We start from the raw sequence: 27707 nt of genomic DNA, 5'->3' as shown, positions 1-27707 counted from the left end.
GTAGTGTTGGGGAGTGGGCAAAGTGAGTTTTCATTCTCTAAATTGAAAACGGTGCTTTCTCTTTGGAGGGTAAAACACCAGAAGGCTAAAATAAATAACACGGAGAATTTCCGTAGCTTTTTAAAAATTTTCTGATGCGTCTAGATTTTTTTTTTAATCAGAGAAACCACAGTGACTGATTGTGTTTTTAGTATCAAGATGGGTGTTTGAATTGTTTCGAACGTCATGTGCCCAAACACCACTGTAAACTCCTGTGAGCTACGACAGGCCTCCCTGTCCTGGTCTCTGTAGTATCTATCCAAAGCCTCTAGTTACCGTTCTTGATATCCCTTCTGATGTCCTTACCCCACTAGGTCAGTGGTGACCTTCAGAAACCATCCCATTGTCCCTCCTTTGTGTTCTGTAAAGTGACACATGCATGAGGACCTGCTTATCTGTCTATCAGAATGAACAGGGAAGTCCTTAGCTGTTGCTAACACGTTTTCTTCTCCTTGTTTTCAAAGCATCAACAACAGGTGGCCCAGGCTGTCGAGCGTGCCAAACAGGTGACCATGGCAGAGTTGAATGCCATCATCGGGGTACGTGGCCTACCAGGTCTACCTCCTACAGTGTGTATCATCAGCTTTCCTTTCCTTATGGTTTGATGGCATAATACACATGCATACACAAAACTAAGCTTTTGTAAATTAGAGATGATTTATTTGATTAATAAGGGAGGGTGAAAGGGGGTTTGGATGTGTGTGCAGATATTTAGGGAAGAAGATATAGTAGCCCAAGGAGGGTGCGAGGAGTAACACTAGAAGAGGAATCAAAATAACTTGTAAATCTTGTGATACTTAAAACCAACCTTGCTGTTAGTGAGGCAGAGGATGCAGATCAGTTTCTAAACACTTTCCTTGCTTCTATCTAGTACTGTTCCACCATAGTGAGGTCAGTATAGGACTCTGAATTATCCCTGGAGTTGCCTTTGCCTTTTGCTTTCTAGGGCACTGGAACCTCTGCGGTTGTTTGGTTCTTCTTTCCTGTGTCCCTTTTATGAATTTTAAAGTGGCATACCAATGAAAAGCTCCCTCGCCAGGGAAGGAGTGTTAATTGTCTGCCCTAGTGCTCTGTGACCTTTCAGGGTTCACCTCTCCTCTGAAGTTTAGCCATCTCTTCTTGCTGGTATAGTTGGTTTCTGTTGTCAATCACAAGTCATTTGTTTTGCATTAAGGGATCTAGTGAACCAGGCCTTCTGTCTCTTTCTTTGTTGGAGTTCGGCCCCACCCACGGTAGGACCTAAGGTGGTTCTCATGTGCTCTGCCCCTTTTAGACTAAAGGAAAGAAGTGGCTGAAATTGGGGAGGGGAGGACTTTATTTTATTCATATGTGAGTTCCTCGAATGGATTCAGAATCACTCATTTATCAATTTATGTTAATTGCTTGTGAGAAGATGCCCTGCTGGTCTTTATAGTTCCCTCAGACACTTTGTAATGATAATTAGACATGCTGCTGTAGGGATTAAGAGTGCCATAGTCCAGTGCTGTGACAGACAATGGAACCAGTTAATCTATCAAGGTTTAAAATTACATCCCCACTGGAGATGGGAAAAACACAAGAGCCAAGGAGGATTAAAGAATGAGCCTCAGCTTGAAAACCCTCCTTTCATCAGTTTCTCAATTGCAGATCTGCAGTTGGGGTGCCTGTGGTAAGCTATTGGCAGTCAATTAGGTGAAATAAACTGGGAGGGTGACCTTCATTTCCTTTTAATAGCTTTTTCCTCCGTGAACCAGGGAGCTTCAGTGGATTTTCAGCTTAGATTTTATTCAAGCCGCTTTATTGCACTTGACAGCTTAGCTCTGCATAAACAGTTCTCCCTCCTTCCCCCAGGTCTGGCTCTGTCTTTCTTCCCCTTCTGTATCACATTTTTTGACTGTTACTTAGTGGGCTCTCTAATCACATTCAACAAAAAACACAATTATGCCTGCGTTTGTCTGCTGCCCTCTCTACCCTTTTCTTGTGTAATGAATTGCTTTATTTCAGAGATCAAATCAAATATTCACTGGCATTTTTGCATGTACTGTGTTTGATTAGAAGAGACTAATAGCAATTGTACTTGTAGCTAGAGCAAGGAATTTTTTAACCCAAATGGCTGAGGATGGAAAAGCCTGTTTTGATTAAAACAAAACATATGCAAAGCAGATCTCAAGGGCCCTGTTCAACTTTGTGGGACATGTTTGTTTTCTGATAGGCTCTAATTTTTTACATGTAATTTTTCTGTTTTTTCTCTGACAGTACTAGGGATTGAACCTGGGGCCGCACGCATACTAGTACAGCACTCTGCAAGTGAAGTACATGGCTAGCAATGTGTAGTTTTTCAATAATAAAATGCTAGTTTTGAGTTCTCAAAGACCTCAAACCCTGAGAGTCTTGCAGAAGGGGAAATGTATTCTCCAGATACTTATAATTAATACTCATTTTGAATAGAATAAGAATATAAGAATAGGTTATTTTAGAAGGGTGGATGCCTTGCACATTTTATGTATGGCAAGACAAGTTAGCTTTGATAGCTTAGCAGTAATAACCCAGGTTGATGAATTGGGCCCAATGCAAGAATTAGTGCATTGTGGTGTGTCCAGTATTGGGATCAGTATATTAATTTATGACAGGCTCTTTGGATACTTTCAGTGATCAGAAATAGCCTGTCTTTTACTTTGGCATACGCTTGAAAAGGATTGCATACATCCCGGAAAATCGAAGTAGCATAAAATTGGGCTGACAATTCAGTGGACCTTTGCACTCCTTCATTGCACATGCAGTGTGCCAGCTTGTCTGGCCAGAGGGGAGGAAGCACTGGGAAACTGTTCATACAGCAGCTGTGCAGAGAAAATGCAGCCTGTTTGATAGCAGCTGTCAGTATTGTTTTGGGATGGGTTAGGGTGAAGAACAATGGAGGAGGCCAAGCTCTTCATCTTCATTGACTTTCAGAATAAGAAAAGAAAAGGTTTAGACGTCTATTTCAAGTGTGAAAGATCATGAAAGAAAACCCTTTAAAATGCAAATGGACTGAAACCATCACCTTCGTTTAAGGTACAATCAAGACCCTTATGGTTTGCTGGGCCAGGCTAAAGATACTGTTTTAGGAGAGTAACTTGGTCTTGTCAAGGTCACCAAACTTTTGGTGAGCTCAGCTTTTGTTCCTGGCCTCTCCAATCTAGGAGACATACTAAACTTAGATTTTTTTCTACTTGCCTTCAACCTTTATCTAGAATATTAATATTTAAGGAACAGTTTTCACATAGTTAATTTTTGGATTAACTACTGAAATAGTTTTGTTTCTCTCTCTCTCTCTCTCTCTCTCTCTCTCTCTCTCTCTCTCTCTTTCTCTCTCTCTCTCTCTCTCTTTCTTTCTTTCTTTCGAAATGATTTTACCATGCTCTGGCTGACTTGCAAATTGCTGTGTAGACTATCCTAGGAGTCAGTTCACAGAGAGCCACGTGCTTCTGCCTCCTGAGTGCTAGGATTAAAGGTCTCCACACCTTGCCTTTTGTTGACCTGTTACAAGCAGATAGCACTGCTTTTTGAATCATACTTCTCAAAATCTTTTGCTGCTAATGTGTTCTATTATAACAATTTTCAGAAAGTTTATTTTTAAGCTTGGTTTTGTTTGTAGTGTGTGTGTGTGTGTGTGTGTGTGTGTGTGTGTGTGTGTGTGTGTTGATTCTCTCCTTCGACTGTTACATGTATTTCAGGGGACAAACTGGGTCACTAGGCTGACAGATAAGCACTTTTCTGCTGAGTCACTCACCCAGTCCATAGTAGGATTTTTAATCCAATCTTTCCATGTACTAAACTTTCATTGTTTCATCTTGCTCTTCTTCCTCCAAGTTCATCTGTCCTCACCTTCTTTCAAATTTATTATCTCTTTAATTAATTAATTAATTCTCCATCTCCCCCCTTCCCTTCCTCACATGTGCTCATGCACACACGCGTGCACATGCCTATTTTGTGTTGTTCCTATGTGTTTAGGGCTGACCACCTTGGACTAGATAATTATCAAGAGCTTGTGGATTATCACTTTTAGCAACCATTAATTGATTTTAATCTCTTCATCAAGGGGTGGGGCCTGGTGAGATTTCCCTATCCACATTGGGGTGTCAACCAGTGTTATCATTGTGCAGGTCTTGTTTTAGGTTGTCACGTTGAGATTTCATGGATGCAGCTTGATCTCGTACAGCTGTAAAGCTTACGAACCACAGCAATCTCTAGCATGGCAATGAAACACCAAGGGTACAATACTGCCACTTATAGTTTGGCAATTACCAACAACTATCTAATTGAACGTAAGACCCACTGTATAGAAGGGAATTCATGTCTTATACTGTAAACCCAGCCAGTTACGTGTGGCTAGTTAGGTCATGGGCCTTAGGAGAACCTACTCCTGCCACTTTATAGTATCCCAAATTTATTCAAATACTTATTTATCCTTATAGCCACTTATCAGAATAGCTCTCACCCCTCATCAAAGAAGCTGCTTTTTTGTAGCAGTTTGAGGCCCTTTAGAGTGCAAAGATCTTAAGTTGGCTCAGGTCTGATTGGTTTCACACACAAACACTGTTAGAAAACACTGCATTGTGGGAAAGGGAGTGCATTCATTTGAGACCTTGTTCTTGAAGGAAGAACCTACAGCAATATTCTTAAAACTTTTTTCAATAAAAATTGAATATTTATTAATCTTAAAATAAAATCGGCTGTTCATGTTTTAATATCATATTAGTGGGGTGGCTAATAGCTACCTGAAACATAGACTTAAAGAACTTCAGGGTGATGCCATGTTCTGTTTGAGATTGGAACTAAAAGCTCCTTTTACCCTGCTCAAACTTAATTTAGAGTGAAATAAATTTTTCTTTCAATCAGGTTCTATCACAAAAATTTACTGTGGATCTCCATATGCTATAAGCTACACAGCTGCATGTTTTTTTCTCCACTTAATACATGTTTTCTGTGCCATGAAATACATATGTTTGAAATGTATCTGATCACTATGGCTCCTTCACATATATCAAGTAACCACACTTCACAAGGAACATGTGGTTTCTGCCATCCATTATGTTCTTTGCTTTTTAGTATATTTTACTGAATACTGAGAGAAGATAGTTGATTTTTGAGTGAAAATAATGTAATAATAAAAGCTGAGAGCCATTTATCTCTTAATTTAAAGAAAACAATTTCTTGGTTGTATATTTTATTTCTAATCACTTGTTCCCTAATTTTCTGGTGTTCATACACTGTAGATAGGAACATTTTAGTTTCCTAATCTGTAGCTAGATAACACATCACTTGATACCTTTTGAGGAGCTTAGACCTTGGCTGGAAACCCTTCACCCAGCATGTAATCCCACTTTCATGAACTGTAGTTTTGTCTGTCTTGTTTCTGAGTGTTTATGATAGATTTTTGAATGTAGTTGCCTAAGCTTTTGGGTGTACCCTTGTATGTATGGTTGCTCTAGGTTGTCATCTATCACCTTGCCCTTTTCATGAGTTTCATATGTTTCCTGGAATGCATGGCCTTACAGTATGATTGAGCAGTGAAAAGGCACTGCTGTTCTCTTCCTACCCGTTTGTTTCTGCAAACCTAGACTTTGAATGTGCTGTATAAGCATTTTACTGCTGAGCTAACCCTCCAGCCTCTGTTTAGCTTTAAAATGAGGACAATTGGAGACAGAATGAAGACAGTCCAGTGTTGTTTTTCATACTCAACAGAGGAGTACTCTGCTATTGTGATTTTGGGAGTTACAGGAAGGTTGCTATCCACAAAATACTAGCTCTTTTGGATTTTGGCCTCACTATTGATTGAATTAGAAAATCTGAACAGTTACATTGCAGTATCTGAACTCTGGGAACTCAAGAAATTGGGACTAACCTAGGTAAACTTACTCTTCTTGGTAAATGATTTGGATACAGTGTGACTTATTTTTAATGCATACAATTTCTATGAAGATCAGGAGGCTTCAGTTATGGTTAAACTTTTACATTCCTGCTTTATAGGCAAGCTTGTACCTCTCTATACTTGAAAACAACTTTGTATAAACAACTTTATTTGGAGTATTGTGTGCTAGGTAGCTGTGTACTATGTGTATGTTTGTGTATGGCGTGGCTGTATGTCTGCAGAGGGAGGAGACTGTATGCCTCAAATAATCAATTACAGACCTAAAAGGTGCACCACTGTTACATGAGGTGCTTGGTTCAGGAATTAGCACACTTTGGATTATCCTTCTCCTTTAGCTATAGCTGTCAGCTATTGATGAGATTGTAGTGTGTGAAGTTTAAAGAGGATGAGCTTTTTATTCTTATGACTATGCAGCTAATCCCTTGAAAGCCCATCTTAAATCCAGCCTTAAGTGCCTTTCTAGAAGAGTAGGTGTCCTGCTACTCGGAGAAGACCGAAAAGGTACAATAAATGTATGTCTTCTAGTTCCAAAGACTGAAACCTTCTTAAATCACAATATTCTAATTCTGTATTAAATTTGCAAAGGCAACATTACATGGAAGTCCTACCCTTTTCTGGCCCCCGTCCCTTCTTTCCTCATAAAACGGTCTCACTGTGTATATAGCTCAGGCTGGCCTTCGTCTCAGATCCACCTGCTTCTGCTTCCCTCATATAAGGATGTGTATATCACCACGCCCATCTAGAAAAATCATTCTTTCTTTGTATACGATTCAACCAGGTTAAGTTAGTCTGATGTTTTTGTTAGATTTTTAAACAGAATACTACCTAGTATCTCAAATAGATCTGGAATTGGCCTTGCTGTCTGGATTTTCCCACAGTTAATATGCATTTTAGTTAGTAAACAAGTTGCTGGTGTGTTTGTTTGTTTTAATTAGTACCCTGATAGGTGCTACTATATGAATTTTAGTTGATTCCTTAATAAAGGCATTTCATAATTAAAAATGTTTTTAAAAGGGAGAAACTGCTCCATAGAAAGTAAAACATCCCAATTTAGAGGCTAAACATGTACATGGGTGTGTGTGTGTGTGTGTGTATATATATATATATATATATATATATATATATATATATATTTAATTGAGATACAGTTCACATTAAATTGACCACTTTTGTTTATACAGATCATTAGTTAGTATATTCAGCCACTAATATTTCTTTCTAAAATATTTTGATCACCACTGAACAAAGCCTTGTATTATTATCATTGACTTCCCACACTTAGTGGCCATCAATTGGCTTGTTCAAGACACTGTATATAAATAAATACATATGTAGTCATTTATATTTGGCTGATTTTTTTTAAATTGGATTTATTTCAGATAGTGTGATGCCTTCTAGAGTCATCCATGTTGTTATAAATGGTTGGATTTCCTGGGTTTGCTTTGGTTGACACAGGATTTTGCTTCAGTAACCCAGGCTGGTCTAGAACTTGTGATCGTTCTGCCTTAACCTTGGGTGCTGGAATTAGGGGCCTGGGCCATCATACCTCACTGCATTTGCTACTTTTCCAAGACTATGTGTGTATCACATTTTCATTGTCTGTTCACGTGTTGGTGAATTTAGTTGTTTGTGTATCTTAGCTGTTGGGAATGATACTGTAGTGAGCATATAAGTGCGGCTGTCTCTGAGAAAATTTTGTTTCCCTCAGGTATATCTCTGAGTAGAGTTTCTACATCATATGGAAGTTCTGTTTTTAACTTTACTTTTTTAGAAGCTGCCCAGTGTTTTCTATAACAAAGTTGCTAGTGTAGATTCCTAGCAACGCATAGGTTCACTTTTCTATACCTTTTATTAAAACTGGTCTGGTGGTTTTTTTGTTTGTTTGTTTGGTTTTTTTTTTTTTTTTGTTTTTGTTTTTGCTATATCCATCCTGACAGGCATCTCAGTGCCTCTCATACTCATCAGACTGGGCACTGATGAAACGATGGGAAGCCTTTTTACATTTTCTTGATGACTCATCTTTTGAGAGTTCCTCGTGTTTGTTAAATTGTTGTTTCTCATTAAGCTAAGTTCAGATGTATGGTAGGTATTTTCTCCCATGTCTTTTTCTGGGCCCCTAGTGCATTACTACTTTATCTTTATTGTTTACAAGTGGCTGGAGTGGCTGGAGATTTCTTGGCCCCAGTAAGCAGCTTCTTTCTGTTTGTCATCCTTATTCCTCTTATAAAGAAAAGCCATTCACGTAATAGGAAGTTTTTAGACAGTTCCTTTAGTGGCCTTGATGCCACTGCTGCCAGACAGGCACTTGATTATGTACTGAACAAATTTATTGTTTTCTTCTGTCCTCTACATCCCCAAGGTAAGAACTAAGTGTTTAAAAGAACAGAGAACTAAAAACTAAGGAAGAATATTCTATAGAGTTCAGCAATACCACTTACACATCTTGTCTTCCTTACAACAGTTTACCCCTACATACTGTTGTCAGTGCTGTTTGCTATAATTTTGGCATGGAGATGCCAGCTGAGGAGCTGTCAGTCCAGTTGGGTTAAGTATGATTTTGTTACATGAATTTTCCTGGGTTTGTAAAATGAATTAAATTTCTGGAATCTGGTGAGTGGTAGCATGGAGTTTTGAGTCTTTCCATAGTTTGTGACCTTTCTGGGTAGCTCTGTAGTGATGTACTCCATTGCACTTATGATTTAGAACCAAAGTGCCAGTGGCTACACACACCACTGCAATATAGTTCCACATGTTAGCAGCACAGCCAGGTTCTTTATAGCATGGCTAATATAGCCAGATTCCAATAGCATCGTGAACATGAAGTTATGTTATTTCTTGTGGGTTTCCAGGATCCTTAACGCAGGGTTTGGTTTGCTTTTGTCTCTCACTTAGCCTGTTTCCCAATTCGTTTAGTCAGAGATTGACACTTCACATGACTTTTTTCTAGATGTCAGAACGCTCTGGAAGCTTTCTGGGTGCTCCCTTTTATGATGGTCTTTTTTATCTTCCCTTCTTTATTGTTTGAATTTTCAAGTTGTTAGGAAGGTGAGCTTTATAAAGCAGATTTTCTTTTTATAAACCTGTTTATTCTGTGCGTGTGTGTGTATGTGTGTGTTTGTGTGTGTGATACCAAGGCTCGCACAGAACTTAGCATTTAGTAAAGAAGAAGCAGATTTTATTTAGTGCTAGGGATGCAGCTACATTCCTGGCCCTTAGTTTATTTATTGGTTATTGTTTTTGAGAAAAGTCTTCCTATGTAGCCCAGGTTGGCATCTATCTGGCCCTAGCTTGCTGTGAATGTGCCCTGTCTGTCAGGTGGCTACTGTGTTGATGAAGTATGTGTGGTGGGGTGCATGCATTATTAGCTCTAGGGGAGGTCAGAAGATGACTTTGTAGTGTTGGTTTTTTTCTTCTACCCTTACATTGGTTCTTAGAATTAAATTTAGGTCACCAGGCTTGCTTACAGGTGCCTTTACCCACTGAGCTATCTTGACAACTCCCAGGTCTTTTGGTTTTTGAGGTATGACAAAAGACTTGCATGGTGGTGATAGTTAATGCTTGAGTGTTGAAAAGCATTAATGTTTTAAATGGTGATTTGCAGAATCGCTTTGGAGGTAATAGTAGGTGGAAAACAACAGTGACCACTTCCTTTCATCACTGGTTGTCTTCTGCGAGCACACTGTGCATTGGAGGATGTTTAGCATCATCGAGCACTCGCCTTCTGTTTGCCCATGTCTCCAGATGTGCCTGTCAAGTTGCTCTGTTTGAGAACCACTGGTCTTGGGTGATAGCAAGAGGAATGTGCTATTTTAGAAAAACCATCCTCTTCAAAAACGTCCTGTATGTGTTTGCACTGTTGGAGATTGAATGAATAGGCATGAGCTTGCCAGGCTTCCCTCTATCATTAAGCCTGACTTCCAGGCTTTAAAATTCTGCTTGAGAACGACAGCTGTAAACCACACTGTTTGTCTTGTTCCTCTATATAGTATAAACCTCAACTTAAAGGTCTGATTTTTTTTTTTAAATAGTAATGTCTGGATAGGAGTTTGAATTATCTTATCCTTGCTGCTGTGTTGGAAAAAGTGACAGATGACATTTGAGTCTGGGGAGGGCAGGTGCATAAAATTTTTCTAAATGGTAGAACTATTATGTGGCTGTCTAGCAATGCCAATATTGTATTTGTCCTAAGACATATTTTTAAATGGTATTGCTGCTTTTGCTCTGTGTAAGGGTGATATGTACCAGATTGTCTCTGGAAACTTTGTTGAGAGAAAATGTTCCTTTAATAAGAGATGGAGTCAGGTGTGGGCTGCCTTTCTATAGTTAACTTATTCTGATATAAGCCCTTTATGTTAATAAATATTTTATCTTAGGCCTTTACTTTTCCAGTATTATCTTCTTTTAAAAGAAAGGCCAATGCTGTGTCTGGGAACTGGATTGCCTTTTACAAGTCTCCTTGGAAGAGAGCAGGGATACAGGAACAAGCATTAAGAAGTGCATCTGAGAGGAGGTGTGCTCATGAAACCAAAGAACTAGATTGTCTTTATCCCTACCTTGGGCTCCATGGTAAAAGTGAATTTATGACTGAGTACATGGAATTGTGTAATTTCAAGAGCATTCATCTTGGCTACACTGCGAGAGAAGCACAGTTGTCTTTAGAGGAGGTTGCCTTCTTTTTCCTTGTGCTACAAACGTGAACTTGGCCTTGTTTTTAGGTAGCTGAAAAGGTCTTAGTGCTTGTGACTCTGAGCACTGCGTCATATCTCTTTGAGCCCAGTGCCTACACACCCTACCATAGGTGAGAACTCAGATGGGATAATGAACGTCAATGTTACTCTGGCTCAAGAGGCAGATGAGAGGCATACATTCAATGTTTTGGAGCCTAGAGTGTCTTGATAGCTGTGACCCATCTCTTTCTTTGTTCTTCAGGTTTACTACTTTATAATATTTTGCTTTTATAAATTATGTAATTTTATTTGTAAGAAATATTTTGTTTGAATCAAAAAGGCTTTCAGGTTTCCTAAGCCAAGGATGGATGAGTCCAGTTACTTCTAGGTAACAGACAATTGGTTTTGCAGGGCCTGGAGAAAATAGGACAAGGTAGAAGTGGGAGGTTTCTGGGGCCAGTTAGTCTGTTGAATACTCCCGTTGATTGTCATTACCCCAACTCTTCAGTTTAACCACAGAACTACTTCACAGCTATGACAAAGTTCATGGTTAAGTAGATGAGCCCTCTTTAATAGTGTATTATAATCTGCTTTTTAGGGTTTTGTTGTTGTTGTTCTTAAAGTTAGCTTGGATTTTGGGGGAGAAAGTTTTTACATTGTGTATGTCGTACTTGTTTCCTACACAGATTTGCTACCAGCTAAAATCTTGTCTCTGAGTCCTTAGCCATTGGTTTCATCCTGCAAGTTTGTAGATGGAAAGGGGTGTCATGCTGTGGCTGTCTGTTCCGCTCCGTGCAGTCTCTTTCCCTCTAATCAATGCTGTGCCTAATGACCCGTGGTGGGCTTGTGTTTGCTTCACTGCTTCTTCGAAGCTGGACGTGGCTCGTGCTCACCACATAATGATAGTAATTGCTAGTAGGGCAGACCTGCTCTTCATCCTCCTCCAAGCACATTTCTTGTGGCAGGTGTCTCGTTTCTAATTAAGTGCTAATGAGCATGCCTACTGGACCGCGATGCTACTGCCAGCTTCTTCAGTTTTATGTCTCACTGCTGCCGAGCTCTGAAAAGGTGACAGAGCAAGAATTAGTGTTTTTGGATAACGGGAAGGTGATTTTACATGTTAAGAAACTGTGATTGTGAGCTCAAGGGGAGAATGAGTAATTTATAAATAATTTCCAAGAATGCTATTAATGTGTCTACTTAGACCTCACCCATTTTCCATTTACCCCTCTAATTAAAACTAATTCTCTTAGTAAGGAGTGGCAGTTTGAAAAGAAGGTGGGCTCCTGAAGATTTTTAAGGGTGCTGAGAGTGGTTGAAGATTTACTGTAAAATCACTGGTTTTCAGTGCTTAAGATGTTGCTTTTTGTTTATTCTTGAGGGTAGGAAGCACATCTGAAATGGAATTAAATGGATTTCTGGTGTGGGTAGAAGCTGTGAGTTCAGTGTTCCTGTGTGTTCCAGTGAGGAGGAGGCAGTAAATAAACAAGCAGTTCCGTCTTGAGAAATCAATACGGATTAGAATCTTAAGCATTTTCTAACATTAAACCGTAGACATTGAGATTTAACTGTTTTTATTGTCAAAAACAAATTCTACATTGGAGAGCTGAGACACGTCCAGATAGATGGTTCACGGCTACTTCTTGTATATTTGTTTAAGTATAATACATGAAAACAAGAGAATGGTTTCTTATGGACAAGTTTATAACTTCTGGAGTGGGTGAGGTGGAGGCCAAGTGGACCTTAGAAAAGGGAAAAAAGAACCTGAGCATGGGGTGCCTGGGGTTCTCTAGATCTCTGCAGTCAAAAACTACTTCTCAGGGTTTCAGCCTCTTAGTCTCAGCACTTGGTTCTCTAACTTAGAAGAGGATGGTGGGGCTGGATTTCAGGAAGAAGGCTTGGGTGGAAGGATTATAAAAAAAAAAATGGCTGCAGAGTTTCTTGTAGCAGTCAGAAGAGTAGGTACCATGTAGAGTAGTTTGGGTGCAAGTGCAGCGCACACTGACACTTTTTCACGCTACTGAACCTCAGCGAGTTCCCAGCCCATGGTGCTTGGTTGCTCTGAGCAGTGGGGATACCATTGCTTCCTTACAGTTCTCAGAGGGCTTGCTGAGTTAAGGACACAAGTGCAGGGTGTCTTCCAAATGCCAGCACTTCCTGCTTTCTGGGTTCTGACTTTTACTCATGGCATCATTGTGATAGTTAATGTTGGGTAAAATGTACTCATTTTCTAAATAGTGTAGTTACTTCCTTGTGGGATACCGATGTTCCCTGATGAACTTCAGCAAACTCAGAATCAGTGTACAGTTTAGATTCAGTGACATAATGGCACTTAGAATGTAGAAGAGATTCGCACATCAATCTTTTAAAGTAGCCAGACTTGCCTAATAATAAAGTTTTATTGTCCAGGTTGGCTACAGTATAAAGTGGCAGGTGTAGACTCTATGCTTAGATTTTGGGATTGGCTGGGAGATGAGTACTGATGGGCAAAAACTTTTGATGAGTTAAAAGCACTAACCTCATTTCCTCTTTCCTGCCTCTGTCTCCATTCCCTTCTCTATGTCCAACTTCTGTTCTTTCTTACATCTTCTGTTATTTCTTATTTTCTCCTGGATGGTTTCTCTGTCACCACCACCACCACCTTCTTCTCCTCTTCCACCTCTTCTCTTCTTCCTTTTCTTCCCCCTGTTCCTCCTCCACTTCTTCCTCTTCTTGCTTTTACTTCTTCTGCTCTTCTACCTCATCTCTTCCTCCTCTTCTTCCTTTTCCTTCTTTTGTTCTTCCTTTTTCTGCCCTTCGTCCTCTTCTTTTTCTCCATCCACTGCCAACAGCAGCAGCAGTTGCAAGCTCAGCATCTCTCTCATGGCCATGGACCCCCAGTACCTCTCACGCCTCACCCTTCAGGACTTCAGCCTCCAGGCATCCCGCCCCTTGGGGGCAGTGCCAGCCTTCTAGCGCTGTCTAGTGCTCTGAGTGGGCAGTCTCACTTGGCAATAAAAGATGACAAGAAACACCACGATGCAGAACGCCACAGAGGTGAGAGGCTGGGCAAGCCAGATTAGGCTTTGCTCTCATACTCAGACAGTGCTGCAGAGCTGTGCCTCGCTGTGGAAAGCCCCAGCCCCACACAGAGAGCAAACAGTGAGAGAACAGGAGCTGTCGAAAAGCTTTCCACTGACACTCAGTTCACCCTGCCACTCTTCAAGGTTTGCTGTGGGCAGCTGTGGGTTTTTCTGTCTTGCTAGCCTGCAGGCATCCTGACATCTTGGTAACTGCCTTTTTAATGCCAGTGGCCTGTACCATATTATGGAGAACTGTTAACTGCTTAATTGGGTAATTTTCAAAGAAAGTGATGTTTGTTAAATGGGGCGAAATAAGAAGTTAAATTTGAAAGTGAATGTGTTCAAATGAAAGGCTTGACAGTTGCATCTGTTACTAGTTTTGTAGGCTTTAATCCTAGTATGCGTTAAATATTGGGCAAATTGCACTTGACTAATTTTTTGAAGAAAAGTAATTTATTCTGTCAAGAAATTAAAAATAGGCTTTGTGTATGGTTAAACTGTAAATCTTATGTTTACAAAATACTGTAATTTTCAGGAAATCACTGTATTAGGAATGTGCAATGACTTATATAAATAAAGCCATTTTTAAAACTGCCTGGGGCCTGTGTTCTAATTATTCCCCCCTTTTTTTATTTCTGTTCTTGCCTCTGTGTCTGAACGGGCGTGTCTGTGCGTTTCTTGGTAACCTCGGGAGCAGACAGAGAACCGGGCACGGTAAGTACCCCAGCGCCTGTTGCACATGAACACAGATCCAGTTGCGTCCCAAACTGCCTTTCTTCGAACACAAGCACCAAGCAGACACACAGACGCCCCGTGTGTAGAGACCTGGGTTCCTTCTTTTTTTTTTCTGTTTCTTTTTTTTCTTTTTAAAAATCATTTTATTTCTTTGAGTGCTTGCCCTCTTGTTTCTTTTATAATCTTGGCCTTTGAGGAGAGGTGCCTGCTCAAATTGTTTGCTGTGATTTCTTACTACTCTATGTATAGCCAAGACCTGCTTAAGTATGCATTATATGTGCAGTCTAGGTTCCATGTAGTTAGGAGAATATTCATTTTTCTCTTAACATCACCTTTACAGTTATTGCCCATCTGTGAATGAATTACTGTTATTTCTATCTAAACAGTTTGTTTTCTTCTGTGACTGCATCTTAGTTGCTAATTTTCCATGTCTGTTTTTCCTCTGCCTTTTTTTTTTGTATACTTTTTGTTCAAGTCTAAACTTGATCTAAATTTCCTTTAGAGCTAAGACTGTGTCTGGCAACCATAACTTCTTAAAAGCATGGAGCTTCAAAGACAGGGCTGTGTGTTTATAGAGCTCATCTTTTCACATACATACCCTTTCATGTGCTGGATGGCATGCACATGCCGGTTAATGGGAGAGAGACACATTTTAAGGATGCAGAGTGAGACCTGCTCTGTTTAAATGAGGGTGCCCTACAGATTCTTCCTGCTTATTTTTAAAGCATGGTCTAAAGAAATGAAATGGGATGCTGAGTTTTAAATCATTCCCTCTCTTTTTTCTTCCTTTTCTTCTTGTGCTGAGAACTGAACCCAGGGCCTCATGCTTGGAAGGAGAATTATATATTGTGGAACTTGCTCCCAGTACTGCCCCAACTCCCCAGGTGTGCGCGCATGCTTTTGTGTGTGTGTGTGTGTGTGTGTGTGTGTGTGTGTGTGTGTGTGTGTGTATCCCGGGAATTGAATTCAGGTTGTCAGGTTTGCTGGCAAGTGTCTTTACCTTCACACACACACACATACATACACACACACAATCCTATGAGCTATGCCTCACATTGTAGCCCCGAGTGCTGGGTCATAGGTGTGATCCAACGTCTTGGACTTTTTGGAGTATAGTAAGAAGATTGCACTTTGACAAGCTAAGTATCTGCTACCACCTTTCAATTTAGAATAGGGACTGCTTTAAAATTTCTCTTTGAGATAGCTACTTCTGTGCTTCTTATATAGGGATTTGTCAAGGGATATGGGTAATTATTAAGCGGAGAGGTAGTTAGGTTTTAAATTATTGTAGTGTAGGGTTTTCTAGGTGGTTTTAGAAGGAAAGGAAGAAGATAGACAAAAGCTTTAACTGGGAACTAAAGTACCTGACAGACAAGAGTTTAAGATTGAGGAAATTGGCTTTGAGTTATGAAGTGACCTTGATCTTTTGTTATTTTGGTTTCATTGTAGACAACACTGTTGTCTTTTCCTTCATGTTTATTCAGTGGAGTACAACATTTTAAGACCCAGCTTTGGACCTATAAAATTAGCAGATGTGGTGAAAGAGTGTTATTTTTATGTGAATTCATTTTATTTGAGAGGCGACTTTTCTAATTTAATATTTCTCTCCTCTCTACTCTTTCACCTTAAGTGAATGCACTCATTGAGTGCTCCCTACATGTGAGGCATTTACAGTTATAAGTATGTAGCTATGCAACAAAGGCATTTTTATCTGTCAAAGATAAGACAAGTAACAGAAGTGCTAAAAGACACATCTGTGATGTCACAGCTCTACAAGTGTTTCCATTGGTTCTGCACAAACAGGGTTTCACGCTGAGGCTGCTTGAGGCCTTATCTGTATATAGTTTCTACAGTGGCCACTTCCTCATAATTTTGGCTGAAAGATGTAAACAAGTACTTAATCGTGGGAGGAGGTAAGGATGTGGAAGGAGGGGATAAGTTTGCATACTCTATTTTTAAATTAGTTTTTTTTAGGTAGCATATAGAATAATAGGTTTCATTTTGCCTTTTCAGACATAATGTGTATTTCTTTGTTCATATTTACTTGTCCCTTCCCCTTGTCCTTCACTTCTCTTTGTGTCTTCTTCCTTCTTTGAAATAGCCCTTCCCTCTCGTTGTATCCTTGATGGAGTAGAAAGCAGTTCTCGAATTTTAGGAAGCTGTGGCTTATTTCTAAGTGTGCATTAGAGTCAGTTTACATCATAGATAGGTGGAGGATTCCAGGCACACAGAATAATATAAAAGAAGTGATGACTTGTGTCCTTTAACATGTCAGAGTTTTGACATATTTAAAAGTGTATATATGTATATCTACTGCTTTTCCTGCCTCATAACTGCACGATCTTGGGTGGTGAGATAAAATGGGGAAAGTATATTAACTGGAGCCAAACATTAGCATAATCTGTAGAGGAGTTAAATTGTTATGATTATCTAAGTTATTTTTTGATGCAGTTATATAAAACTAAGTAGCTTCTCAACTTGGAGTAAAATTGAATATGAGAAGCAATGGGTAACGAGATATGTGTACTCTTGGTGTCTAAAATATTGCAGTATTATTCTTGAGAAAGCATTTGGAGTTGTGAGTCCGAATTTATCTGAATTTATTTGTCTCTTTGCTGGTGTTTTCCTTTACCAGAGAGAAGAAGGTGGTTGCTACAAGCTGATGGTTTCCAATTGATCTGACTCAATGTTTCTCCTTTTTAATTAAAATTACCGAGGACCCTTAAGGAATTGTTTTTCTTGGCAAGATGCTCTGACATTTACAAGAATAGAATAAAACTTAAAAAGAAAAATAGGTACAGAGCTATTCAGTTGTGTTAGTTACTTTTTAATATTAATGAAAAAGCAATGTTTTCTTTTAAAAAGGCTTTTCATGAATTTGCTTTTTTCATTTTGCAAATATCTGTAATGCTGGCTTAAAAGAAGCTTGGCTAGGTTCTGATCAGCCTGTGTATTCAGTCTGTGGTACAGTTGCTTCCATTTGTCATTCCTTTTTTTGTTTTTTGTTTGTTTGTTTTGGTTTTTGGTTTTGCTTTTCGAGACAGGGTTTCTCCATAGTTTGGAGGCCTGTCCTGCAACTAGAGCAGGCTGGCCTTGAACTGAGAGATCAGTCTCTTCTGCCTTCCACGTGCTGGGATTAAAAGCGTGCGCTGCCACGGTCCAACTCCATTTGTCATTCTCCATGAAAATTTGTCTAAAGTGAAAGTCTCTGGTACCTTTTTGGGGTAAGGTGCTTGTTGCCCGTGGTTCTTCAAACTTAGACAACTTAAACCATGAATAGACTGACTCCTTACTGCTATTTTTCCTGCTATTTGATATCAGTATTTCTTAAGTCAGGTACAAAAATGTGCAGACCCAGAGAAAATGCAATGTGGTTTACCACTGTTTGGTAGGTGCTTCATATTTGTCTTCCAATGATAATATTACTCAGTTTGTTTGTTTTTGCTTTTAGATTAGAAAATAAATGAACCTTAACATGGACAGTATGTTTTAATGTAAAAACAAAAAAAATAACATACTAAGAACAGAATGTCCCCATGGATGAGCCGGAAGGTAATAAATAACCATGAAGGACTTGTATCACCTGGACTTGTCCTGATTGTCATATGTTTTGACCTATAATTCCCCAAATCAGTTTTTTGCCTGCCTTTTTTATTTTGTGTGCAGATGTGTGTGGGCACAGGTATGCCATGGTGCACATGGGCAGGTCAGAGGACAATTTATAGGAGTGGATTCTTTCCAGCAAGTGGATCCAGGGACGATCCACTTGATTGATTCATTCGTCTTATCATTATGTTCTACTTTCAGAGCCAACTCGCTAGCCTCTTCCTTTTTAACATGCTTGTTTGTTGTCATTTTGCTTTTTAATTTGTAAGTACAGCTATTAAACAAATAAATAATACCAAAGTGTGTGAGTGTTTGCCCACATGCCTGTTCATCTCATGTGTTCCTCTTACCTGCCAAGACCAGAAAAAGGCATTGATATATTCATTGGAATAGACAGTTGTTAAGCACTGTGTGGGCCCTAGGAACCAAACCTGGATCCTCGGCAAGAGCAGCAAGTGTTCTTTACCACTTAGCTATTAATAGTAAAACAAACAAACAAAAAAACCCCAAGAAATTATTGTACAAATGTACAAATGTTTCAGTTGGTTTAAAGGTGACTTGCGTTACATTTTGACTAAAAGGAGTATCACTTAAACACATTACTTGAAATACTTGGCATTGGAGAACCAACAAATAATTATATATCTTTAAAAAGAAATGGTATAACAGTGTAGATGTGGTAAGTGCAAATCTGAAATTCCAGTAAGTGTGGGTATTTCTCCCCTTTGAAATACAAGTAAGAACAAGGAAAGGTGTTTCATGACCTGAGCTCAATCTCTGGGACCCACATGGTAGAAAGAGAGAATTGACTTCTGCTAGTTGTCCTCTGACTTATATGTGAATTCCGTGCTGGGTATCTCTACCCCTGAGGGTACATGCACATACTCAGAAAGCAAAACTATGTTAAAATTTCAAGTTATACAGTGCAGTTGTATATGTGAAGGTCCATTTGCTTGGATGGCAGTATATTATCCATGGAGCTGACTGAACCAAGCAGACATGCTCAGTATGGTACATTCAGCTTTGTTGAAAGTAAGCAAGGATTGCAAGGACTCTTCTGCCTGACCGTCGACTAATTAAATTTTGACTGGACTTGTGAAGAGATAGCTTGGAAATACAGGCTAAAATTGAGGTGACTCCTATAAAATATTAACTTTCAGGCACAGTAGGAAACGTGAAGTGTTCTTAAGCAGTTGCTACTCTGCACATAACTGTTTTGGCAGAATTTAAAACTGCTTGGAACTGACAATCACTGCTGTGAGTTAATACCTGAAGGAGGCAGGCCTGGTGATCTTATGTGGCTGGGGTTGCTGTGTGTACCTGCAACAGGTTGGGGGTGGGATTTCTTTCATCAGATGAATGCTGAGGCCTGTGCCACCTAGAAAAATATTTAGGTCTGTGCCACTGTGATTATTACAAAAACTGGTGTCTTTTACCCACAGCCATTTGGGTTTTGTTGTGGTGTGTGTGTGTGTGTGTGTGTGTGTGTGTGTGTGTGTGTGTGTGTGTGTGTGTGTGTTTAAGGTGTATATATAGGTGACTTGCCTGTGTGTATGTTATGCACCACCAGTGTGCCTAGTGGCCTCACCGGCTAGAGGGCATTGAATCTTGCTTTGAAGATGGTTGTAAGGTGCCACATAAGTGCTAGGAAATAAACCCAAATCCTTTGGAATAAGAGCCAGAGCTCTTAACCACTGAGCCATCAGTCCAGTCTCCATAGCCAGTTTTAGACTTCATATTGTGCCTTATAATTCAAAGCTTTGTGAGCAGGCATGTTGTTCTTTTCCCTTACTCTTTTGTCATTCTGATGATTGCTGTTTCACCACTGGAAATTCAGATCAGCAACTAGTACAACCTCTGCTTGTTTGAGGAGAGCTGTGGACATAAAGTGCTGTCAGAAATCCAAATGACTCAGGTACTGGCCTAACGTTTTGTCAATGTGGGACCAGTTCTTATATTAGAAAACACAGTTTGAACATCTTAATTTAAAGTGCTGGGGTCTGAAAGGGTATCAGATCTGAGTTTTTGTTTGGAAATACATATAGGCTCTGAAGTCCAAGGCACTCAAAAAGTCCAAAGTGATCAAAAATTTGGATTTAGGAGCTTTGGAATTTATAGTAGAGATTCTCATCCGTATCTGGGTTGTAGAAAACTGAAAGGCACCAAACAAGAAAGGCTTGGCACACTGACTTTGCTGTCTCTTAAGTTATGAGTTGGGGGTGTTATATATTTGTTCTCCTCCAGAGTGAATTTGCTTTGCTTTAACCGGAGAAGAAGGGTAAATGGCAGCTTGAGAGGTGGCGACAGAGTCTTGTAGTTTAGAGCGTGATATCCCAGGTACAATATCACAGGCTCAGTGTCATCTTCTCAAGGCCAAATTGCATTGACAGCATAGATCTCTGTGGTCCAGGGACAACTTAACCACATTCTGCATGTAACTGAGAGACAGATGAGTCAGACTCAACAGGCCTGCTGCAGAGTTAGAGAGGTTATGTTTGTGCTCTGTAGACACAATCTGTACTGTCTATGCCTTTGACAAGTAGTTAATCCCTATGGTTATGAGATGAAATATATATATTTTTGAAGTGGGTATCAGAAAATGCGAATGGCTGATTTGCACTGCTGCAGAAGTAGAGTGTAGGGTGATGGCTTAATTGCCGTCATGTGTAGATGGAGACAGCAGACAGATGTGATGGGGTGCATCCTTACCTAATTGTTTTAATGTTCCCCGAGAAGTTAATTGTCAGTGTGGAGTATGCTAGAAAATTAGGTTCCCACCGTCTTGTCTTAGTGTAACCGAGGATAAATGAGGTGTCGCGAGTCTCCAATCTGTGCCTCTCACACAAACACTTGTCCTGCAGGGCAGAGAATGTTCCCAAGGGAATCAGAATAGCAGCTGGAGAATCCATTGGAATTGTGCTGTTTTGATATTAGGAAAGGCCTGTCTAACTTTTCCTCTGTCACAGTACTTTTCCTGTTCACTCTTGGTAGCTTCAAAGTTTAAATTCCTTGGCAGAAGTTACTGAGGTGTGTGAAGCTTTTGAGAGTAGTGTTTGAGAAATGTAGCATTCACAAGGCATGCCATTAACTTAAATTTCTAGGATCTGCTGAGTAATCTTATCAGATTACTGATAAGATGCTAAAGAATGAAGTTCTTGGAACATGACCATAAAAACTGATTTTTATCCTTATCAAAACACCTGGATCTTTGCTACTTTATTTAGTGGCTTCTCAGCATGCAATGACAGATCAAGATAGGTGATGCTTATACTGTACTTTCCTACAGGAAAGTATGGTTGTAAAATTGCATTGGATGTTTAGATATTTTAAGAAACTGTTGACCTCCTTTACGCTTAGGTTGAACACTTTGCTGACTGTCTTGCTCACATTTTACTGCAGTAGAAAATGCCCTGGTGTGTTTTCTGAAGGATGCTCCCTGTCATTACAGAGAGTCACTTCAAGGGAGTGCACACAGGGTTTCTTTTGGGAAAAAAATGGTTTTTCTTTTTTTGAGATGGGTGTTCATGTGGCCCAGACTGCCCTTGCACTTCCTGCCTATACCTCCTGAATGCTGCAATTCCAGGCCTGTACCAGTCTGCCACCCTCCCAGGTTGTGTTTCTAGGAGCTCCTGTCTTGCAGAACTTCACAGCTGTTCTATGGGTAGCATAGGTAGATGTCACTCTAAGAAGCAAATATCTGCAATACTCGTTTTTTTTTTTTCTGTGGCTGATGTACATGCCCCTTTGTGTTGGGTAGCACACCTTTGCTCTTAACCTTGTCCTGCCATTTCCTGTGTGGTTTCTGCATACAAAGAGGAAGAAGTCATCAAGTAAGGTTGACCTCTTTTCTTTCTCAGATACATCAGATAAGTCTCTCCTCTTAGCCTGTACTTGGCTCCAGAGCATAAGCATGTACAGCACATGAGGCTATAGTTTCAGAATTTTAGTTTGTTTTGTGAACATTGTTTTTAGACTTCGATTTGCTCATGTTTTTCATATTCCCTTGGGCAGCATACATCCTAGTTTGAGTTACTTTTTTTGTTTTAAAAAAAATAAAGACAAATAAGATGATTTTGTTTCTTTATCAAAAATTTAAAAGCAAAACTTAATATACAGCCTGAAAATCTCAGTCCTCGAGATATTTGTAATAGAATTCTGCCCAGTGTTGACAGTGTTTGAGAAGTGACAGTGTTGGAGAAGCCCTTTAGATTGTTTAAGTTTATCTGTCAGAAGGTGAACTGACAGCCTGGTTTCTTGGCCACGCAAAAGCCTCCCTGTCAGCATGACAACACTGGTTTTGGTTCCCATGTTGGTCAAAATCTGACTTGATGTTAAATCTTGACCTGGTAGGTGAATACTTTAAAATATTGTCTATTTGTTCTGTGTGGTTAATTAAAATCTTGACAATGTGAGCTCTGGGAAAAGTCCACTGCCATGGACTTTTTTACAGACATGCAGGATGTCTGTAGGGACTAGCACCCGTGGATATGATAGGAGTAAATCATTGCTTGTGGCTCTACCAAGGGCTTTGCCAGTGCTCATCTTGGCTCGTTGGTGGTAGGATTTACGAGTGGAAAGGCAGGAAGTGTTATCTTTTTTGGTACTGTGTGTGTGGAGGTGTGCTTACCTGTGCGAGAGTATGGGGAGGCATTAGGTTGACTTTTGTTATCTTCTTAGGTCATTTCTCACCTTAGTTTTTGAGACTGGTCCTCTTTGAACCTGATGCTGGCCATTTCATTGAGACTGGTGGGCCAGTGAGCATAACACTGTAGTTTCAGAATTGTAGTTTGTTTTGTCAACATTGCTTACAACTGGATCCACTAGTCTCTGCGGCCTGTCAGGGCTGGGGTGACAGGACACACCCTGTTTTTTTGTGTGGTTGCTAGTGATCCAAATGCACTGTCCCCATGCTTACATAGTGAGCATCTTAATTTACTGGGCCATCCCCTCAGCCCCTTATTGCTGTTTTTTTATTATTTGTTGTTATACATTTTCCATATTTATTCTGTTTGTCCATATGTGCCTACTTGCTTGCATGAGTTTATATGTACAGTGTGTGTACAGATACCTAAGGAGGGCCAGGACGTTGAATTCCCTGGTACTAACATTACAGGGAGTTGTGATCCTCCTGATATGGGTGCTGAAAACTGAACCCAGTCCTTTTCAAGCACAGTAAATGCTCTTAACCACTGAGCATTCTCTCTTGCCCCCCCATTCCCTCCCCCCTCCTTTTTTTTAAAAAAAAGAGAAAGGAATCTCATAATATTATCCAGTAAGGTCTGCTCACTTAGAAGTAGACTATATTCGTCTTTTAAAATTATATATCCACATTTGGTGTGGAAAGTCTGTAAAGCAAATCAAGAGATGGATATTAAGGAAGGAGTATCAGAGAGCATGTATCAGGCATGGGTGTGTCACATTAGAATGTGCATCACTAGTTTAAAGAGCCATTATTGGTTTTATTTAAGTAATATATTTGGATACAAATATTTCTGTTTAGAAACCAAGCTTAGAATTTACCTTCCTGGGAGAGGAGGTACTTGTACATTTGAATCGGTAAGTGGTAGAATGGTTCTAGTCTTGGGCCAGTCATCTCTACTGTCTGGACATTTGGTGTTCCAGGTAAAACATAAAATAGAAAAGATGTCTCCTAAATGTAGCCTTGGCCTCTTCCCAGGCATGAATCTGGCTGTCTTTTATGTTTGATGCATTATTGCTCTTTCCCCGCTTGTGTTGCTGTAGATTCATCTAAAGGCTTCTTACATGCTAGGCAAGTGCTTGCTTGGCCAACTCTTTAGGAACTTGAAACAATTTTATTTTTTTCAGTCTTCTTTTAAATGCTTTTTAGATAACGTAGATTCTAGATACCTTGTAAATTGTGAAGGTCCAAAGGAGCCATTCAGTCAGTATTTAGTAGTCTTTTAGTTTCTAATACATGTATTGGTAACTCATAAATGACCATCAAAATAGCTGTCTCATCTTTAGCCATAGGAGCTAGCAGCGGGTGGGTCACTAGAGCAGTACTTTCCTTATCGTAAGAAATTCAGCAGTACCCAGGCAGTTACTTTGGATTTTAGGAGTAGTTGGAAACTAAGACATTTTCTGTTGCTGTGCAACCTGTAGGCTGGAGCATTGCACTCAGAAAAACTGCTCAAGGAAGCTGTAGTGATAGTTCATTGGTATTTTAATAAATTAAGCTTGCCTGAAGGTCAGAGAGTAAAACTGCACTACCAGTCAGCCTTACAGCCAGCCAGGCAGTGGTAACACACACCTTTAATCCCAGTAGCCACACTAGTTGTCATAGAAACCTTTAATCCCAGTGGTGCATGCCTTTGATTCTAACCCTGGAGAGGATTATAAAATGGAAAGAGGCAGTGCTCAATTACAGTCTTATTCTGAGATTCCTGGAGGCAGGATCAGATGGGAAGAGCCAATGGCTGGCTGTTTTGCTTTTCTGACCTTCAGGTTGAACCCCAAACCTATCTTTTATTAATCGTGCTTCAGGAGACAACGCTACAAGAGTGTGTGGTCTCTTCCTTGGAGGGTGAACATAAAGCTTAAGGTATCTGTCAGTAGCATGAGGCGGGGATCCCTGACTGTGATTCTCTAGGCCTCTCTGGCCCACCTTTGCTTCTGTGCTTTGAATTAAATTCACAACTTTAAAGGCATAGAGATGCTTTATTTCGTAACAAGCTTGCTAGTTGAATGGGGCCCATTTTCAGGTAAGCAGGGATATTAATTACTATCCCAGTACCAATTTAGGGGACATTGCAGAGCTTTTCGAAACCTTTTCAGGTTACAGGCCTCACTTAAGCTGCTGAAATGGAAACTAAAGTAGTATGTTCTTAACTCACGGAAGCGTGGCATCCGTAAAGGTCTGCCACTGCAGTGTTACTGTCCCAGAAGAAACCATGGTGTTCCTGTAGAAGTGGAGCATTCTTTGGAGTTTAGACTGTGCAGTCTCTGAGCAATCACCGCTGATTTTGCAGGAGAGATTTTGAAGTTGCCCTAGACCTGGATTCAGTCATGCTTTTGCCTGGCACTTGTGCAGCAAGATACAGCACTGCTCTGGATCCATTTGCTCTGATTCAGATCTTTTGAACATACTGATAACTGCTTTGCAGGAGCTGCATTAACTCTGCATCTGTAGCCAGTCCTGGGCCCTGATTGGAGTCTGAGTGTTGTAAAGAGGTGATTATAATTAGTTCATGGATTCAGTCTGCTCACCTTTCAGCCTCAGCCACTGAGGGCCTTTGAGCCTCTCCATATTGAATTGTGTGAGTCCCTCTCCCTTTATCCAATCTTCCTGGCCATTTGTTTTGTTTGAACAATCATGAATAAAAAAACTCAGCTTTTAGAATAAGCTCTGAAGTGAGACAAGAGACTTCAAACTGCCTTCTGATCCCCAGGTTTCTTTTTTCTTTTTTTTTAATTTTTTTTTTTTGTTCTTCTGTGTGTGGTGAAGCTGGGAATACTGTTGAAGTAGGATCCATGTTTTATCCCCGGGAACTTGGCAAGCAAGCCATCTGGTTGATTATGGCTAGCTGGTAAGGAATGGAAACCCAGGGCCTTAAAAAGAGTGCCATAAAACATTTGTTTTGGGTACATACTGTTGTATTGTGGTCTTATTTGTGTCAGGAAAGGTAGCATAATTGCTGACCGTTGGCCCCACCCCTATGCTTACTTCTAGGGCATCTTGGCAGAAATTGGGGTTATCTGGGCCTTGTGAAAGGCAGTTTTTTGCATAGCTCATTCAGCATTGTTCAAAGCAGTAACACATCACTGAACAAATTGCCCCCTTGCATATGCTAATCCAGTTCTTAAAAGAACTCTTTGTAACACATTCTGCTTTAGCCTGAAGGGAGATGGAAATTGAAGGGCTGGCCAGGTCATGTCATGTGACCCCAAAATATCTAAAATGCCTGTTTTCTTTGGGTCAACAATTCATATTCAGCATATGCTGATGAAAGTGTCCTGTGTGGTTTGTGGCAAGGATTAGTCCTCTTATGTGAGAACTGCTTTTGATGTTAGAGGTTCACAACTGACTAAGATTTCCTCTTCGGATATTAAATTTCAGTGGTATTGGCTAACAATGCCAGATCTTACTTTCAACAGTAAATTAAAGAATTTAAAAGTCTCTTATTGGTGTGTGGAAAAGGTGACTTGCTTTGGAACTCCTATTACTCCCACCTGCCTATTTGGTGCCTTTTTAGAATGGCACAGGGTGACTTCTGGTCATAATGTATGCCTAATGGAACGATCTCAGGAGTTGCTCAGAGGCTGTTTATATTCCTTACCAAGAAGCTGCAGTGAAAAAGAAAAAAAATCTACACACAGTAATAAGCAAGTGTCTAATTTTCCTATGCTAAACAGAAGAGAATAGAGCCTCAAGGATCCACCAGGGTTTAAACAGTTTGGTATAAGATTCCTTTTAAGCTCTGTCTAAATGCTTGTCACGGAAATCTTAAGACGTGATTTAACAGGGGTGCAAGATTGTTGGGATGCTGTTTTCTTAAGCAGTTCTTCCAGGTTGCATTTTCATACATACAAAGAAGCCTAGGAAGAAACCTTTATTAGTCCTTTTTTGTCTTACAGAGTAATTCCCTCTTGGTCCCAGACAGTCTAAGAGGCACAGATAAACGCAGAAATGGTCCAGAGTTTTCCAGTGACATCAAAAAAAGGAAGGTGGATGATAAGGATAACTATGTAAGTGAATAAAGGACTTCCTATAATAATTGCTTACTTACTGCTTTCTTCGTAATTCTGTACCACTTCATATAGCAAAGCAGGTAAGTTTCTACATTGGAAATATTGTTTCCCTTCAGGGCTGTGTGTTATACACTTCATTTGGGTTTAGTTTTTTTCTAACTTAATTACTTTAGTCACTTTGCCAGTATCTGTTGTGTAAGGCTTTAGCACCAGTACCTGGAGGCTGAAGCACAAGGATTGCAGTGTCACAGCTAATTGGTCTACACACTGAGGCGCGCGTGCATGCGTGTGTGTATATGTGTGTGTCAAAATCAGTGTTTATGGAGATAGCTATATGGTAGAATAATTCTCTAACATATATCAGTCCTTGGGTTTGATTTCCAGCATGGTAACACACACACACCAAAAAAATCTCGAAACAAAATGTGGACCTTGGAGGAAGAACTCTACTTGGGAAAGTTTAAACACAGGCTTCTGTTTCCTGTGGCTCGCCCAAGGCTTCAGCTAATATCAAGTAACATTTTGCATGCCAGGATTAGTGCCAGGAACCCTGTGCACTGACACAGATTATTTTATTTAGTTCTTCTAACCTGCCAAGTTGGGTATCCTCTCCATTTCATAGCTAAAGAAACTTACCCAGAGCTTGTGTTTCACCAGAGGTCATGGTTAGTGGAACTTGGGAAGCACCTTATGCCAAAACTATGCTGTATTGAAACTTTCAACCTTTTCTTAGAATTGGCATTTCCCTAGAGGTCCAAGATCAGTCTACAGTTTGTATTGTGGTTTAATATACATTATAAGAACTCATCATTGGCTCACTCCACTTTAACCCAAGCCCTTTAAATATGTTTCTGCCCCTATCTGTTGCCTAGAGGTGCTTGTATTTGCTTTCATTTCTAACATTAAATGTTAACAATCAAACAAGTAGTCTGTGATATTGAGAAGGTAGAAAATATCCTGATACCCAGTTCTGTGTTACTAGCTCTCCATGAGGTTTGT

The 27707-nt window shown here is 40.0% G+C and overlaps 1 protein-coding gene across 14 annotated transcripts in view; it reads left to right on the top strand.

Annotated features, from left to right (window-relative positions):
* Positions 1-27707, top strand: part of LOC142833372 (transducin-like enhancer protein 1) — a 91608-nt gene that overhangs the window by 36565 nt on the left and 27336 nt on the right. For 3 of the 14 annotated variants that reach the window (XM_075944660.1, XM_075944667.1, XM_075944666.1), the window contains exons 6-9: positions 504-578; positions 13431-13632; positions 14356-14372; positions 26595-26705. In XM_075944660.1, the coding sequence (XP_075800775.1) occupies positions 504-578; positions 13431-13632; positions 14356-14372; positions 26595-26705 (405 nt within the window). Of the gene's footprint in view, positions 1-503; positions 609-13427; positions 13633-14355; positions 14373-26594; positions 26706-27707 lie in introns of all 14 variants that reach the window. The other 11 variants (XM_075944662.1, XM_075944658.1, XM_075944661.1 and 8 more) reach the window with 5 other exon arrangements.

Source organism: Microtus pennsylvanicus, chromosome 13 (genome assembly GCF_037038515.1).
Source record: "Microtus pennsylvanicus isolate mMicPen1 chromosome 13, mMicPen1.hap1, whole genome shotgun sequence".
Lineage (NCBI taxonomy): Eukaryota > Metazoa > Chordata > Mammalia > Rodentia > Cricetidae > Microtus > Microtus pennsylvanicus.
Note: the sequence above shows the minus strand (reverse complement) of the source record. Positions and strands in the feature narration are given on the sequence as shown.